We start from the raw sequence: 14,724 nt of genomic DNA on the forward strand, positions 1-14,724 counted from the left end.
AATATATCATCAAAGCCGTTCACAGAAATTATGTAAAATAACTGAATGAACTGAGTTATTCATTGTTTATTAAAATGATTCGCAGGTAGAAATTAGGCGCGCTAAAGTTTGGTCCGCTGTACAGATCTCCGTACAGATTGTTATTGCTCGAACAAAGGAACATCCGAACATTTACTTCTTAGAACATAAAAAAGACAAAGGAACATCCGAACATTTACTTCTTAGAACATAAACTTTTTTGATGATAAACTGAAACCTGGTGTTTATATACTGTACGTAAAATTTATTGGTACTAGACCCAAATTGTATGAATACGAATTAGTTTATTTTTTCAGATACAATCGTATAGAAACAAACAGGAAAATAATATGTGTGTAAGTATTTTGTATAACATATATAATATATATATATATATATATATTTGGCACATTATAAAATTTTGAGACTTTGAAGAGATAAGGATATTAAAAATACAGCCGTAAAATGTGCCGCTTTAATTAAATTTACAGATTTTGCAGATATAAAATACAAAATCTATAACTCTCTCTTAAAACAATCAATAAAGTAAAATAAGGGCTGTGAGCGAACGCTAAGTGTTTGTTGCTAAAATATTTTTTAATTATACTTGTGTGTCTAAAATATATGTTAGTCATAATGTTTTTAATCTTCTGAATGTTTTTTTTTTTAGTTCAGATATTACATAATACAGATAATACATAAGATTTAATACTGTATTATAATAATCTGCGTTAAATTTGAAGTTTTATGTATTGCCTTCCTGTAATTATTAATTGATTATATGAATTACAATTTACATAACTTTCTTCGAATTTTTATATAACCAAATCTTATCCTTATATCTTAAAATCAAACTTTACTTTGATTTATTACTTTTACAAAATTCATATACCCCCCAATCATTCCTTTAAGTATGCTAGCACATTTGATATCTAATCAAGAAATCAATAGTTTTAATTGCATTCTCTATTAAGATTAATCCAGTCTTTAATAAATTAACTGTTAATTTAATTGCATTTGTATCATGCGGGGCTGATCTTTATAAAAAATATACAATTTTTAATCCAGACTTAATAATATTATTAACTGATATATATATGACAATAATTTATTTAAAAAATAAGTAATAAAGACATACTTAATTTTCTTTATAAATTTATTTACTTGAATTATATATTCAATTCAATTTTGCCATAGTCGTAAAACTTTGTCTTTTCCACCTGAAGCGACTCGTAGACCATCGGGTGACCAGTCGACTGCATAAACTTCATCAGCGTGACCAGGTAAATCTTGACTTAATTTTTTAGTTTTTATACTCCAAACTATAGAAAGGATTATGTTACTTCCAAATATCTAAGGTTGATATCCTGAATTGATAAGTTTTCGTATGTCTGACAGTGTATTTACCCTTTAAAGTTGAATCTGCGCTGCCGCTGACCAGCAGACGAGAATCAGCGCTCCAAGCTATCGAATAAATCGCTTGAACGTGACCTCTTAGTGAAGCGATATACGTGCCAGTATTAGATTCCCACAGTTTAATAGACTTATCGAAGGATGCAGACGCAATTAAACGACCATCCGGCGAGAATTTAACGTCGTTGATAAGCTGCTGATGGCCTGTCATTCTTGCTGAAAAATATTTTCACAATATATTTCTTGCAGTTGATTGATTTAATTGTATGTTAAAATCATGCAATGTACCGATAGGTTTCTTCTCTTTTTCTGGCTTCCATAGGAACAATGTAAAATCATCAGATCCAGACACAAGCTTTTCTTCACCTACAGCTTCATACTGCTTTTTTGCATATTCTAATGGACTGTCTGTTTTGTTTGCAGTCAATCCCAAGTGAAAAGGGCCAGTTCTAAGCACATAATCGACGTTCAAGGCCAAAGTGTTTACCCAATGAGCGTGGCCTTCTAACGTTCTACACAATATACCCTGAAATTGTTTTGATCAGTTGAAAATATAGTTGGATGCTAATAATTTTAAATCCTCGATACATACGTCCTCTGCTCTCCACACTTTGATAGTCCTGTCTTGAGAGGCAGAATAAATAAGACCGCTCCCACCCCACTTAACGCAGGTCACACTTTTTGTGTGTCCAGACAAAACCCGACAGGTTTGTGTTCGTTTTGTGTCCCAAATTCGTACGTCACAGTCCTTAGACGAACTCGCTAAATATATGCACTCTGGATTCTTATGGTAGGGTTCCCAGCATAAAGACGTCACCCACATTCTGTGTCCTGTCATGGCTTTGCCTATATGACAAATATGGAAAGGAGTTTATTTCTGCCAGAGAAGAAAGGAAGCTAGATGAATATACTTTCTATATCTCTACCTATTTGTTTGCCAGTGTTGGGATCCCATAAATAAATCAAGCCATTTTTACACGCAGATGCTAGCTTGGTTCCACAGGACGACCAAGCAATGCACAAGACCCAGTGTCTATGACCTTCACATGTATAATGTGGCGTTTGCGTATAGATATCCCATAATCTGACTGTCGCGTCACCGGAACCACTGGCTAGATGTTTGCCATCCGGTGAAAACGCAACGGATATAACTGCTTCCTTATGACCTGTATAAGCAGAATATGTTTATAAATATTCATTTTATTGGATATGAAGTGATGCATGGAATTGCTGGTGACCTTCTAAAGATCCAGTGCATCTCGTGACAGCTCTGACTTTAAATACTGCCTGTGGCTGATATATAATCTCCACTACGTCCTCGCTGATACTGAAATCTTTGCCAACATACTTCTCTAATACGTCTGCCACTTCTACATTATTTACATAAAATGCCAAAGGCAACGGCTCTTCTTCTTGCTGCAGTAGAGCATTGCAAATTGCTTGCAATTTATCCACAGTGATATCAACTGGCAGATCCAACAGACCACCAGGCAGAACTTCGCCAGTGTCCGATTTAAAACGAGATAGAACCCTTTTGACCTCAACATCCGCCGGAGCGGTGTCGGTCTCGTCGTCGAGTTTCCTTTTACTCATCTTTGTAAAATTACAAAATTAAAAGATGTGTATACTTAAAATATTCTTCCCAAAAACATGCCTCGGTGTGTTTAATTCGGCATCTCAAGCACACACGTGTTGTCAGCTGTGGTTCAATTTTAGTTCACTTACACGTGTTAAGATTGGTTAGATGGCAGCAGTGCATTTGACTTTAAATGATGCCGGATGAATGAGTTCTTTCTTTAACTAGGTTTTCAAATCTCAATAAAGAGGCAAAAAGACACAATGGCATCTACTTCATTGGAAAATGTTGAGGACAAGGAACAAGAGGATCCTATTAGATGCATATTCTTTGCTGAATTTCATCATATAGCGGGACCCAAAATTACATGCCAGGTTAGGTCATATATTGTGAAGATGTAAATAATTAAATATTCTGTTTGTGTTTGTAATTTACGGTAATTACATTATTTTACAGGTGCCTGATAATTACATATCGAAGGATATTTTCGACAATGTCAGTGTTTACATCATACCAAAGGCACAATTACAAAGAAGCACCATTACAATGTAAGTTTAAGTAAAAATGCAAAAAAAGTTATCTGGTCAAATTCTTTATATTTTATTTAAGAACTTTCTTTTCTTTTAGCACATTAAAGGACTATAAAATCTTAGGTTTTCCCGTGAAGATTGACGATAAAAAATACGCAAGAAATGCATTTTACTTCAACTTGTGTTTTGTCTGTGATGCAAACGCTCGTACTGTCCATTATGAACCAGTGGTTAAGAAGATGTCGGATTTCTTAGTAAGTTTTTTTATGGATTTTTCTATGTCTTTAATATTCTGAAAGTATAGCAATTTGTACATCTAATTTTCGTGTAATTATCAGATGGCTCTGGAAATAGAGAATTGCTTTCTGTCTGCATCAGATGACAAGACTAGATTGGCAGAGATGCTCGCACAAGTCATGCAGGATTTGAATCTACACAAAATGTGTACATTGACTGGTAAATTTCCTATATATTTAAAATGTTTCATCATGATATGTCATGTGTGATATGTCATGTGTGATATTTTATTAGAAGGAACAATGACATCGCATTTGAAAGTTGTGAGGTTGGCGCCTGAGCCAAAACCAGTTCTTGATCATCAAGTACCAATATTTTTGGAAGACAGGGATACATTCCAGAATGATCAATGGGATTTGACCACACAACAAGTATTGCCTTATATCGACGGCTTTAATCATGTGGCACGCATAGCGGCTGAGGCCGACGTAGAGAATAATTTAGTCAAAAGCTGCGTGCAAAATCTTGTGTACGAAATATTTGACAAGAGAAATAGCATTTCCTTATTGATTATATTATACGTGACATTCTTCTGCTTGCAGATATTACGGAGTTGTAACGCTGATCCCAATATTTCAATATAGTAACGTCTATGCAGTGACTCCAAAATTACGAAAATTGCCGGATGATGTAAAATTACAGGAAAGATGTATAGCATACGCTTCTAAGCTAGGTGAGTGATTTTTCGAACGCGTTATGATTATTGTTTTAAAAGCGCGACAAAAGCTGTAGATTGTTTTTGTTTATAGCTAGACAACCTGCACATTTTAGAGATATATATCGTATGTATTCAAGTATGACTTACGGCGTCAGTATGAAAGACTTGTGTCAACGTCTCAATCCACAAAACCTCAGAATAAATGAAAGAAGATTAGTACAATTTGGCTTGATTGAGGGACTTATTAGAAGGGTATACAATGTGAGTAGCTTTCACATTGCAATGTGTACTGTATAACGGTATATTAATTCAATCATCTCTTACAGTATCCCGTACTTCTTCCTGGCGCATCTTGCAGCGAAGAAGCAAAAAATAATCCAATTTACAAGTATTTCACAGGAACCTACAGCCTTGATGAAATATGCTGTAGCACGGGCCAGTCTGCCGCGCAAATTGAAGATATTATTGAACGTGATCCGAACGTTCTAATGATATGGAAGTGATGTGTCACAAAAAAGACTTAATGAAAGATTGCAAAATTAAATTTTCTATAAACTTGTACATAGCTATGTAAAAATTGAAATATATATATATATAAAAATGCTAAATTTTTTATATATATTATATATAATCTCTTACGTATATGTATAATGAAATCAAAGATATACGTAATTTATTATTTTTTATGTATTAGATTTAAATCTTATATTTATTTCTCAGCATGATGAAATAATTCATTGAATAGTTTCAATCATTCGTTTCACTTCATTAATATAAATATCGGGAACTTTGTTTTCTCTCATTTCTTGGCACTTTCGTTCCATTGCATCTTGTAATTTCTTCTTACGCATTGCAGTTTCAGCACGTATTGCCAGGCCTTCTTCGAACATTTTTTGCCGCTCAACAATGCGTTCTCGTTCTTTTTCATTTACCTATCCAAGCGAAATAAGAGAATAATATAATCAATACTGTGTTGTATGTATAAAAAGTATATATGTATACATATTGTTATATATACCAATATATCAACCAATATATATTTTTTCAGATGTGCGAAGACAAATGATACAAACCTGCTTTAATATTTCACTGCGATGAATTAAAGCCTGTTGCTGCTTTTGCTCGAATTCCTTCTTTTCTCTATAAAAAGCTGTTTGTTGTACACGTACAATTCTCTCAAATTCTCGCCTCTCCCGTTCAATTTCGATGGCTTGCATTATTCGCTTATTATTTATTTGTTCCTCTCTTTCTTTCTGAAGAATTCTTTGAGCTTTCAATTTCTTTAAAGCTTCTTCCTTCTCTTTTCGTCTCCAATCCCGTTCTACCTCTTCCTGAACTCGAGCCGCGTTGATTTCATCAATTTGCGCCTGCAAATTTATCGCCGCGATTTGTTCGCAGTTATTAATAACTTATTCTATTATTTACTACTCATTAAATGTTTCTTTGAAATAAATTATGATATATTGCGTATTAAAAATAGACGTCAGAAAAACAGGACTGATCTATTATGTTCAATGTACGTTAATAGTTTTAATTGCAAAAGAGCATTACGGAGTGCGATGTATGGCACTTAATTCCCTGTTCAACAGAAATAATCACGATAAAAAAAACGCGAAGCGCAATTTCGAAAGGAGAACACGTTGTAGATAGCGAGGCCTGACGTGGCGCTCGTGGATTCATTGACCCTCGACAACAGGTAGTTGAGACACGCAAGGATGTATGTAGGTAATTATAGAAGAAGTATACGGAACGATACGTGCAACGCAATATGATATATCGCGCAAATTATTGCATTTACATTAGCGAAAATTCATGATCTAGTGTTTATAGAATATATTTTGTTGAATTTTATATATATATATATATATATATATATATATGCATACTGCTATAATCTAATGTAACTTATATAATAATAGTGTAACTTACATAATAGATATACTTATGTTGCGAAGTTTTAAAGTTTACATAATACCTGAAGCTCGTGTGCTTGCACCGTTCGCATCGCTACTCTGGTTTTCTCTCGCTCCTTTTTCAATCTTTCTAATCTCTGCTCTTCCGCTTTTTTTGCCTCTCTCTCCTCTTTTATTCGATGATAGTTCTGTATCCTAAAAAGTTAAATTTGATAAGAATCATATTTTTTCAAGGAAATATTAAAGAGATGATTTCAAAGTAGTTAATTTTAAAAATTGATACGTGATTTTTAAAAGCCTTGGAAAAACATACCTTAAATCTATAATTCTGTTTTCTTCCTCTTCCATAGCCTTAAAGTGTTTCAATTGTTCGTTCCCTTCTGCAAGTTCCTGTCGCACTTTTGCGTTTTCAGTCTCCTTGTTGCGTAGCTTCTCAATCTCGTCTTGCTGCCATGCGATATTATTTAAATTGATAAGCCGGCTTTCCTCCTGCTTTCTCTCAAACTGGAGGATCCGTTGTTCCTCGTTTTCTATGATCTGCTCCTTCAAGATCTTAGCAAATCGTAGCCGTTTGGCTGTCTCCTCTTCTTCTTTTCGCGACTCTTCCTTGATTGCCCATCTCCTCTCTTCTTCCATCATGTCGTTCAACCGTTTCTCCTCCTCGAGAAGCTCTTGTCCCATCAATTTCTTTTCTGCTATCTGCAAATAGATAGCTAAATGTATGAAAATTAGACATTACCAAAATGTTATGCCATATGCGGGATTCTGTTATAAAATCGATGATTTACTTGAGCGTCGCGGATAGCTCGGCATTTGGTTTCCAAAATAAGACGATTGCACTTCTGTATCTCCTCCTCTTGCTCTAGACGCATGTTGTACGCCCGCTCGAGGATGTGCATTGTCCTTTTTTTCGCCTCCTCCTCGATCTCTTTCGTTCTTGGATCCTTCTCACGATCCTTTTTCATGTCCATAACGCGAATTGCCTCTTTCCGTGCCAAGCTCTCTTTTGCCAGTCTCTCCCTCTCTTTCTCCGTAGTTTCCACGGCCGTTTGTCTCTCCTCCTTCGTGATCACGCGGCTGCGTTCCTTTAGGTCTTCGTATTCCTTTCTTGTCATGATCTTCGGATAGACCATAGGCTCCTTCGAGGGAATCAAATATTTCCTCGTGCCGCTCTTATCCCTTATCTTCCTGATCTACCATCAATATTTTACAAAACTATCTTAATTTTACAGATGAATTTAAATGGGACATTTCAAAAATTTTTTATTTAATACAGTAGTAATTATAACGAACAAGGAATTAAGTCATATCTACAGTTCGTTTTTTCTTGAGGACAGGATGTAAACCGAATAATTACTTAAGGGGTATAGCCACCCTAGTGGGCATAAAAGCAGCAATAAATCCAAAAGTTTTTTTTAGTTTAAAAAATAATTTAATACACAATCAAATTAAAGCACTGGTTAGTGCATATATTAAAGTCCACAAAAAAATTTTTTTGAATTTTTTGTATCCAAAATGGCGGCGCTACCGATAACAGAATCTAGTATATTTTTTTGGAGGTGCTCCAGGGCTTTACATCTAGCATCCATAAATTTTAACCTAGAGCAAAAAAAACTTTTTTTAATGTACATTAAAATACCTAGAGAAATACATAGAAGTTTGTGAAAATATTGATTTTCAAAAATGGCAGGTATTCATACTTGTATTTTTTGCTAAAAAAGTTTTATGAAAAACTGTTCATAAAATAAAAAATTTTTTATATATCGAAAAATCCTTATGTACTTCTCTGCGGAATGTGTCTGAGAAGTTGCAATTAAAATTTGAACCCATTCGGATAAAAATTATTGAAATTAGTTTTGAGAAAAACTAGTAATACCTCCATTTTGGATAAAAAAATACAAAAAAATTATTTTGTGGATCTTAATATATATCCATTAACCAGTGCTTTAATTTAATTTTATATTAAATTATTTTTTAAACTAAAAAAATTTTTGAATTTATTACTATTTTTATGCCTGCTAGAGTGGCCATACCCCTTATTTATGTAATCGTGGAACAGAGTTCTCAAAATTATTATAAAATTCATATAAAATCTCTATATACAATCCGATAATTACATATGCAACCACGAGAAATCATTGTATAATATATTGAATAAAATCATATATTTTACCAAATGATTTCGTATGTGGTGAAAAAAATTAATTGTAATTAGATGAAATTATATGAAATCATGTAATCTACGGGACAATATTTCAGCTAGTGATTATCCCCTCGATGTAAACTGCGTTACCTCTTTTCCTTCATATGCGCTAATTCTTTTCAGATGAATCGGCCTATTTTCGAGTGTATGATCACACGTCGACGGTAGATGGATCGTGTATACACCCGGTGGAAATCTGGAGTCACCGCGATACTCCAGATTGCTGGATTTTGTCCTCCGTACCACGGTCTTGGTCGACATGATGAACGTGTCAGGATTGCCGGGGAATACCTTCTTAGAGGAGGAAATGTCACCCAGACAACGGCCGCAGGATCTCGTGTGCAGGATCGCGTTCTTTCATTGGGACGCCGCGCTATCGCCTCCGTCTGGAATTGTGCTGAGCGGTACTATTGGTATCAGCGACGATGAGAAAAGGTCCGGAGTAACCTGATAGGAACGCGGGCAACCGCGTCGAGTGAACGTCGTTAACTGTTTGTTGACGAGTAACCGTTCCTTTGTTTGTTCGATAGGAAGAATTATAAACGCCGCATGGGAATACAGGTGGCCGATTGTGTTACCTGCAGGATCACGTTTCACGTCTACTGCGAGCGGATGATGATAACGAGTCATAATCTTGCAGATGAGATACAGTGAAGACCACTAGAAAGATAGTTAAAAAAAATCGTACAATATCCATACAGCATATTAACCCTTACCGTACTAATATGGATAACTAGTGACCGAACGATTCCTGTTCGTGCAAGTTTCTTTGAGTCTTTCGGTAATTATAAATTATATATACTACATTTTATTATTTTCCAAAATAAAGAGTCAATATTTATTCTAGAAAGTTGAAAGTACGTTGGTGAATTTTTAGAAATTTTTTTTATTACCTTGAAGAGGTGAAAAAACGAAATGATTTGAAGTGACCCTTGATGGTATGGATGAGGCACCAAATTGTAGATGGTACGGTAAGGGTTAATATTGAATCAACATCTTTTAGATTGAGAGCTGCAACATTGCAGCAAATTTTGTATCAACATCGTGAAATGTAGATTCTGTGTTGGAAAAACATTAACATTTCAACGTTCAATATTACAACATTTTAGCAACGTTCTTTTAATGTTATATGACGCTGTATAGAATATTCAGTAATGATAGGAATTAATAAAATTGTCATCGGAATACACAAAGTAGTAATTTTGACCTTATAGTACAATTCTAAACGAAATAAGATTTGAATTTAATTTTCGGAGTTTAAGTTTGATTTTTTCCTGTTTGGGGTAGTTCTCTTCAAAACCCTTCACACTACAATATATAAGGTCAAGGTTAACAGACTTGACCCTTGAATTTGAATTCAAATTTTATGTTCAGAATTGTACCATGTTCGAAATTGTACCATCTTACCCTATATGAATTCTCTCCCTCGCAATCGTGAGGAATACATAATAAATTGCATGAAAAAGTACATAGCACATAACGTACCGTTATTCTATCTATCTTATAAAATAAGAATGCTTGCGTGAAAGAGAGAGGCAAACAAAAAAAACGAGAAGAAAAAAGGGGAACTCTCCTTCTCTTTTTTCTTCGTAAGCGATGTTCGTGAAATTACACTTATCGATACGTATGCGTACGCCTATCGCGTGAGCGAAATTAAGCGGAGGCCACGACGATACACTGTAGTCAGATAAGACAGATAAAAACAGGTTCACGCTATCTGAAACGCGCCTGCTTTTTTTTTTTTTTTTTTTTGATGCAAACGATCGATCAATGATTGCTACCGGAAGATAGAAGTAACGACTACGTGTGTACCCCGCGTAAAATCTACAAGTTTGCAGTATGTCTACATTTTTGAGGTAGCCGTAAAGTAAATATCCAAATATTTACGTAATAAAAATTATCACACCACAGTATATCCAACGTTGCAACCCTGTTTGCTGTCGCCCTCACGTACACGATCTCACCCCTACACTTGACCTTCCCCGCCAACAGTTGCCATGAGAACGTAATTCATACTCAAGATAGCTTAGAGCTATATTCTCTTTTCGCATGTAATTTATTTCTCATCAACATGAGTCATCACTTTTTTTTGCCCTTACCCATTATCATTTTCTTCTTGTATTTCTTTTTTTTTCTTAATGTATTTCTTGTCCTTCTTCTTCTTCTTTCTGTATGTAAATTTGCGCGTCGCATCGTATTATATGGGCAAACAGAACATTGTAGAATAATTCGAATCTAATAACTAGGAAATGGCGTATCAACCTTATGGATATAATAATAATTATTTGATCAATATCGAAGGATAGAAGTTTCGTGCAAATTAATGGTTAAGAGTTCTTCGAATAGACAATTCGAGACAAAAGACAATCGATCGTCATATAGAGACGTGCTTTACGTGCTCGTGAGTTAAATATAGCTCCAAGTTTCAATCCTTGATGAGACTAGAGAGGAAGAATAGTCAATCTAATTTGAAAGGATCAGATTGTATGGAGACTTCACGCTTGTAATAACAGAATGTGTGTTCTTCCTTGTGTGAAAAAAATTTTTTTATGAAATATAAAAAGCGAGTATTATGTTTCAAACGCTACCTTCAGTATACCGACTACAATGATAAGTAATTTATCATTTAAGTATACTTACGCTTTTTTTAAACTTTAATGACCGTCAATGAGTTGCTACAAAAACAGTTGATGTTAACAGTCGCTTCACATTAAATATTAAGTAAAAAATATTTATAAATAACACAATATTCTACTTAAATATTCTACTGGAACAATTTGAAACTTAATAGTTGTAAAACTCATTCTTTTTAAAAACAATATTACAAATACAATAGGCAACTACCCAATCAAAAATGATAATGGAATCGACATCGATTCGATGTCGATTCCATTATCATTTCTGACTACGTAAGAGCTAGTACACAGTTATTAATGTACGTTACAATTCTTCTTTATTCTTCACCTGTACATATATTTCCGACGTTTCGGCTGCTTTTTTCAGCCATCTTCATGGTTAACATTAGGCTTAATAATCCAAAAATTTAATGCAATTGTTCTGAATGTAGGCGCAATTAGTCATCCCAGAATAATTTTCCATTTTTTTAAATACTTTTTAATAATTGGTTTTTTAATTAAACAATCAAAGCAATTTACTATTTGCTTCGATAAGATGAATATTATGATAATTATCTGGACAAAAAAGATTCATTCGATCTATCATTTTTCAACTTCGAGGCATATCACTCTATTTCGACTGTGCCACATAATATATTCCAATTTATCTCTTGCATAGAGTATTTATTTGCCTTTGATATTATAAATGTAACTATTTAAATGAAAATTAATTTCTAGATATGATCAACATCTTGCAGATTACGTCACAGTCGATTGTCCAGTCCGCGAAGAGGATTCGCTGACGTTGATGGGTGTAGGTCGTCGCCACCCTCGCCTCACCGTCGTCGTTGATCCAGGGGGAGTCCTAACGACGACAGCCCCCACGGTAACGACCTCGGCGTACCACGTGGCGCTGCTATGTTGTACCTCAACGCGCCGATCACACTCGCGTGCTGCACACCGGCTTCGACGCATCGGTCTGTCGCGTCGCGTTGCGCGCGATACATCGACGTCGCCGCATCATCGTCGTGGACATGAAATTACATACGGCAGATTATACAGACGGGACAGTCCGAAGTACGACGTGATGGATTATCGATAACATAAATTTACTACATCTCCTAGTTTATAAGTAGGAATATCATCTCGGAGTTAAACGCTAAAATGAAGGTTCAATGGAGATTAATGAAAATTAAATATCAAACCTTGTCATTTTTTTTCAATTCGTAAATGTTATAATTAGTTGAGTTTTGAGTGATGGAAAAAGTACTTCAGTGATTGGAAGATTTGACGCGTTTGCTCAATTGGAAGTGAATTTTTCGATGTGCGGTCCGAGTGAACGCGAAAGTCATCCGGATGAGCTGATGACGCCTGGATGGAATCGTAGGTCCACCGTGACTCCCACGAACATAGCGCAGATCTCCTGGCAGGATTCCATACGTCCGAAGGATAATGGTCTGATCAGTGTCATCGTCATCAAGGAATGATAAGCAAAGCGGATCGTTCTGAAACTCGATCTATTAAGTGAGTGCTCTTTTTTATTTAGAATGTATATATTCAATAATTATTATTCACTATTACTCTATAGCTTTATGTAATCCAACCTTGACAAGTTAAAAATAAATCTTCTTGACAGTTTTCTTATTAAAGTATCCGGTTCTCGATGAATGATCGTCTATTAGGTAAATCACATTCTCGAAATGGGCACTTAATTTTTCAGCTTGTTTATCAAAGGAACAATTACGCGTAAGCAGATCGATATAATTCAAATTACGGAAATACCTATTATCTGTTTTTATCTTATTCTCTAGTATTTTGCCGCTCGACAAGAATTCGAAGAATATTAACGCGAAATCGCGCGGTTAGTCAGGTCCGCGAAACTTTTCAATCGATATAGCTTCTATAAGCGTATACATTATAAGCGCAGATAGATTGTCACCGGTAGAGCTTCCAGGAAGAGAGCGAGCCGACGATCTCTTCGAGAGCCGGCCGATCTTGTCCGGATTTCGTCGATATTCGCAAAGGAGAATATGTCGATGACCCTTATATACCCGGACGTAGATATCGCCGACGCAGCAAAGGCATACGTTTTGCTGTAAAGATCTATCTATAGACATATAGCATTCGCATCGCTGCACGTGTCGTTGTCATAACAAAGAAAACGGCTGCTATATCTTTTTCGTTATCATCGCCCATTGTTCATTATCGGTTAATTAACGTTGGACGTGGCACGACATTTAGACATCGTTTTCTAATTAATTATACGTTTGTACTTTTCTGTCCTGAGAATGGTACCAATATGGAGCGTGACGTAATGTTGGATATTTTCGTAAGTAATCCTTCGGGACGAGCGTGCGATCGAAAGGGATCCTCCTCTTCTCTCTTCGGAAACTATATTACGTTCGCTAGAAAGTACCACTCAAAGAAACGACGCTCTCTCGGACGCCAGGTGGGGTAGCACAAGGTTGCACTACGTACACTAACTAAGCTAGCTTATATAACGCAGTACTACAAAGAAGATACCTGTAAGTGGACCGGTAAATTATGAAAGAACCTCTTTTCTCTCTGCGAAAGGGTTCTGTCGCCTGGTTATACGCGTCACGCTAACATTATCAGGTGGGGTGCATGAAGCATACATCCCCTTTGTATTGACGAGGCGCTCAAAAGTTTTCCGAGCCGGCCACGACTTAGAAAAAGCCGTAGAAATTTTATTTTATTTTATTTTTTTTCTTTAGCGACGACGTCGGAACGAGTTCTCCAACTTGGAATGCCGTTGTTACGACGAGTTTTATGTGCACTTGCGAGACTCGTCGATCTAGCCAAAGCCCTGTAAAAACAGATCTAATAAAAAAAGATAGTTTCGCTTGACGTTGATACTATTTACTTCTTTTTGTTTCGAGGAGATCAATGTCCAGAATCTAGTTTACGATTTAAGACGATAATGATGACTATATAAAATTATATTTACGTCGATACTCATAGAAAATACAAATCAAAACGGAGAGAAGGTGCGCGTTAAGTTTTACGGCGGTACCAGCCGCGTTTTTATCGTCACGTACTTATCGTTAATCCTTGAACGACCGTACAACCGCATAAAACCGTAGATAAGTAAACCATTAGCAACTTTGTTGCCTGTAATGCGACCTAATATGTTTTACGATGGTTGGTAAAATAAGCATTGAGTATTGTACAATGGTTTTCACAGCGACATGAAAAAAAAAAAAGACTTCCGGAACTGAATCCCCTAAGTTTCGAGGACTCCTAAACTTTCTTGGTTTGACCTTCAAAGAATAAATTTCTCGGGAATGTAGTGTCGCGTAGGCGTGCGACGGAGCTGAAGAAAAAAAAAAGGTAGTTGCGTGGAGACATCAACGTGATCGACTTGCGTGTCCCTTCTCCGATCGTCCTTCCGTCTGCGCCAGAGGATGCGCGTCCTGAACGGCCAATTGAAATACGCATGTCGCATCGAAGGGCTCCCGAAAGAGAGCCAGCCGACACGCG

At 35.8% G+C, this 14,724-nt stretch overlaps 3 protein-coding genes across 5 annotated transcripts; 1 reads left to right on the forward strand and 2 right to left on the reverse strand.

Moving 5' to 3' along the window:
• The first annotated feature begins 19 nt into the window (after nucleotides 1-19).
• Nprl2 (Nitrogen permease regulator-like 2) lies at nucleotides 20-5,016 on the forward strand. Of its 3 annotated transcripts, XM_018510376.1 has the most exons (11): nucleotides 20-272; nucleotides 336-374; nucleotides 1,245-1,301; nucleotides 3,236-3,381; nucleotides 3,464-3,555; nucleotides 3,635-3,791; nucleotides 3,876-3,993; nucleotides 4,069-4,303; nucleotides 4,377-4,507; nucleotides 4,584-4,753; nucleotides 4,819-5,016. In XM_018510376.1, the coding sequence occupies exons 4-11, from the start codon at nucleotides 3,271-3,273 to the stop codon at nucleotides 4,993-4,995; spliced, it is 1,191 nt and encodes a 396-aa protein (XP_018365878.1). In that variant the 5' UTR covers nucleotides 20-272; nucleotides 336-374; nucleotides 1,245-1,301; nucleotides 3,236-3,270; the 3' UTR covers nucleotides 4,996-5,016. The 3 variants fall into 3 exon arrangements, with proteins under 3 accessions (XP_018365878.1, XP_018365877.1, XP_018365879.1); XM_018510375.1 differs by lacking the exons at nucleotides 20-272; nucleotides 336-374 and having other exon boundaries at nucleotides 1,232-1,301; XM_018510377.1 differs by lacking the exons at nucleotides 20-272; nucleotides 336-374; nucleotides 1,245-1,301 and having other exon boundaries at nucleotides 3,300-3,381; nucleotides 3,661-3,791.
• Nle (notchless protein homolog 1) lies at nucleotides 1,201-3,240 on the reverse strand. Its single transcript, XM_018510371.1, has 6 exons — nucleotides 2,670-3,240; nucleotides 2,358-2,597; nucleotides 2,024-2,277; nucleotides 1,720-1,957; nucleotides 1,426-1,647; nucleotides 1,201-1,340 (listed from the first exon to the last, which is right to left on the reverse strand). The coding sequence occupies exons 1-6, from the start codon at nucleotides 3,022-3,024 to the stop codon at nucleotides 1,201-1,203; spliced, it is 1,449 nt and encodes a 482-aa protein (XP_018365873.1). The 5' UTR covers nucleotides 3,025-3,240.
• Nucleotides 5,017-5,212: 196 nt separating the features above from the next.
• On the reverse strand, nucleotides 5,213-8,889 carry LOC108763033 (cilia- and flagella-associated protein 45). Its single transcript, XM_018510323.1, has 6 exons — nucleotides 8,699-8,889; nucleotides 7,194-7,598; nucleotides 6,719-7,104; nucleotides 6,468-6,600; nucleotides 5,566-5,859; nucleotides 5,213-5,424 (listed from the first exon to the last, which is right to left on the reverse strand). The coding sequence occupies exons 1-6, from the start codon at nucleotides 8,867-8,869 to the stop codon at nucleotides 5,227-5,229; spliced, it is 1,587 nt and encodes a 528-aa protein (XP_018365825.1). The 5' UTR covers nucleotides 8,870-8,889; the 3' UTR covers nucleotides 5,213-5,226.
• Between the last annotated feature and the right edge of the window lie 5,835 nt (nucleotides 8,890-14,724).

This window comes from Trachymyrmex cornetzi, unplaced genomic scaffold (assembly GCF_001594075.2).
Source record: "Trachymyrmex cornetzi isolate Tcor2-1 unplaced genomic scaffold, Tcor1.1 scaffold335, whole genome shotgun sequence".
NCBI lineage: Eukaryota > Metazoa > Arthropoda > Insecta > Hymenoptera > Formicidae > Trachymyrmex > Trachymyrmex cornetzi.

Bases quoted from the DNA above. Each gene is read 5' to 3' on its own strand.
- Nle (XM_018510371.1), bottom strand. From the start codon at position 3,024: ATGAGTAAAAGGAAACTCGACGACGAGACCGACACCGCTCCGGCGGAT. The intron at 1,958-2,023 runs GTATGTATCGAG...AAACAATTTCAG, and splicing joins AAGTGTGGAGAGCAGAGGAC to GGTATATTGTGTAGAACGTT. The intron at 1,648-1,719 runs GTACATTGCATG...AATATTTTTCAG, and splicing joins AAAAGAGAAGAAACCTATCG to CAAGAATGACAGGCCATCAG.
- LOC108763033 (XM_018510323.1), bottom strand. From the start codon at position 8,869: ATGTCGACCAAGACCGTGGTACGGAGGACAAAATCCAGCAATCTGGAG. The intron at 6,601-6,718 runs GTATGTTTTTCC...TTAACTTTTTAG, and splicing joins AACAGAATTATAGATTTAAG to GATACAGAACTATCATCGAA. The intron at 5,860-6,467 runs GTATTATGTAAA...ATAAATTTGCAG, and splicing joins TGCAAGCACACGAGCTTCAG to GCGCAAATTGATGAAATCAA.
- Nprl2 (XM_018510376.1), top strand. From the start codon at position 3,271: ATGGCATCTACTTCATTGGAAAATGTTGAGGACAAGGAACAAGAGGAT. The intron at 3,382-3,463 runs GTTAGGTCATAT...ATTATTTTACAG, and splicing joins GACCCAAAATTACATGCCAG to GTGCCTGATAATTACATATC. The intron at 4,304-4,376 runs GTACGAAATATT...TTCTGCTTGCAG, and splicing joins AGCTGCGTGCAAAATCTTGT to ATATTACGGAGTTGTAACGC.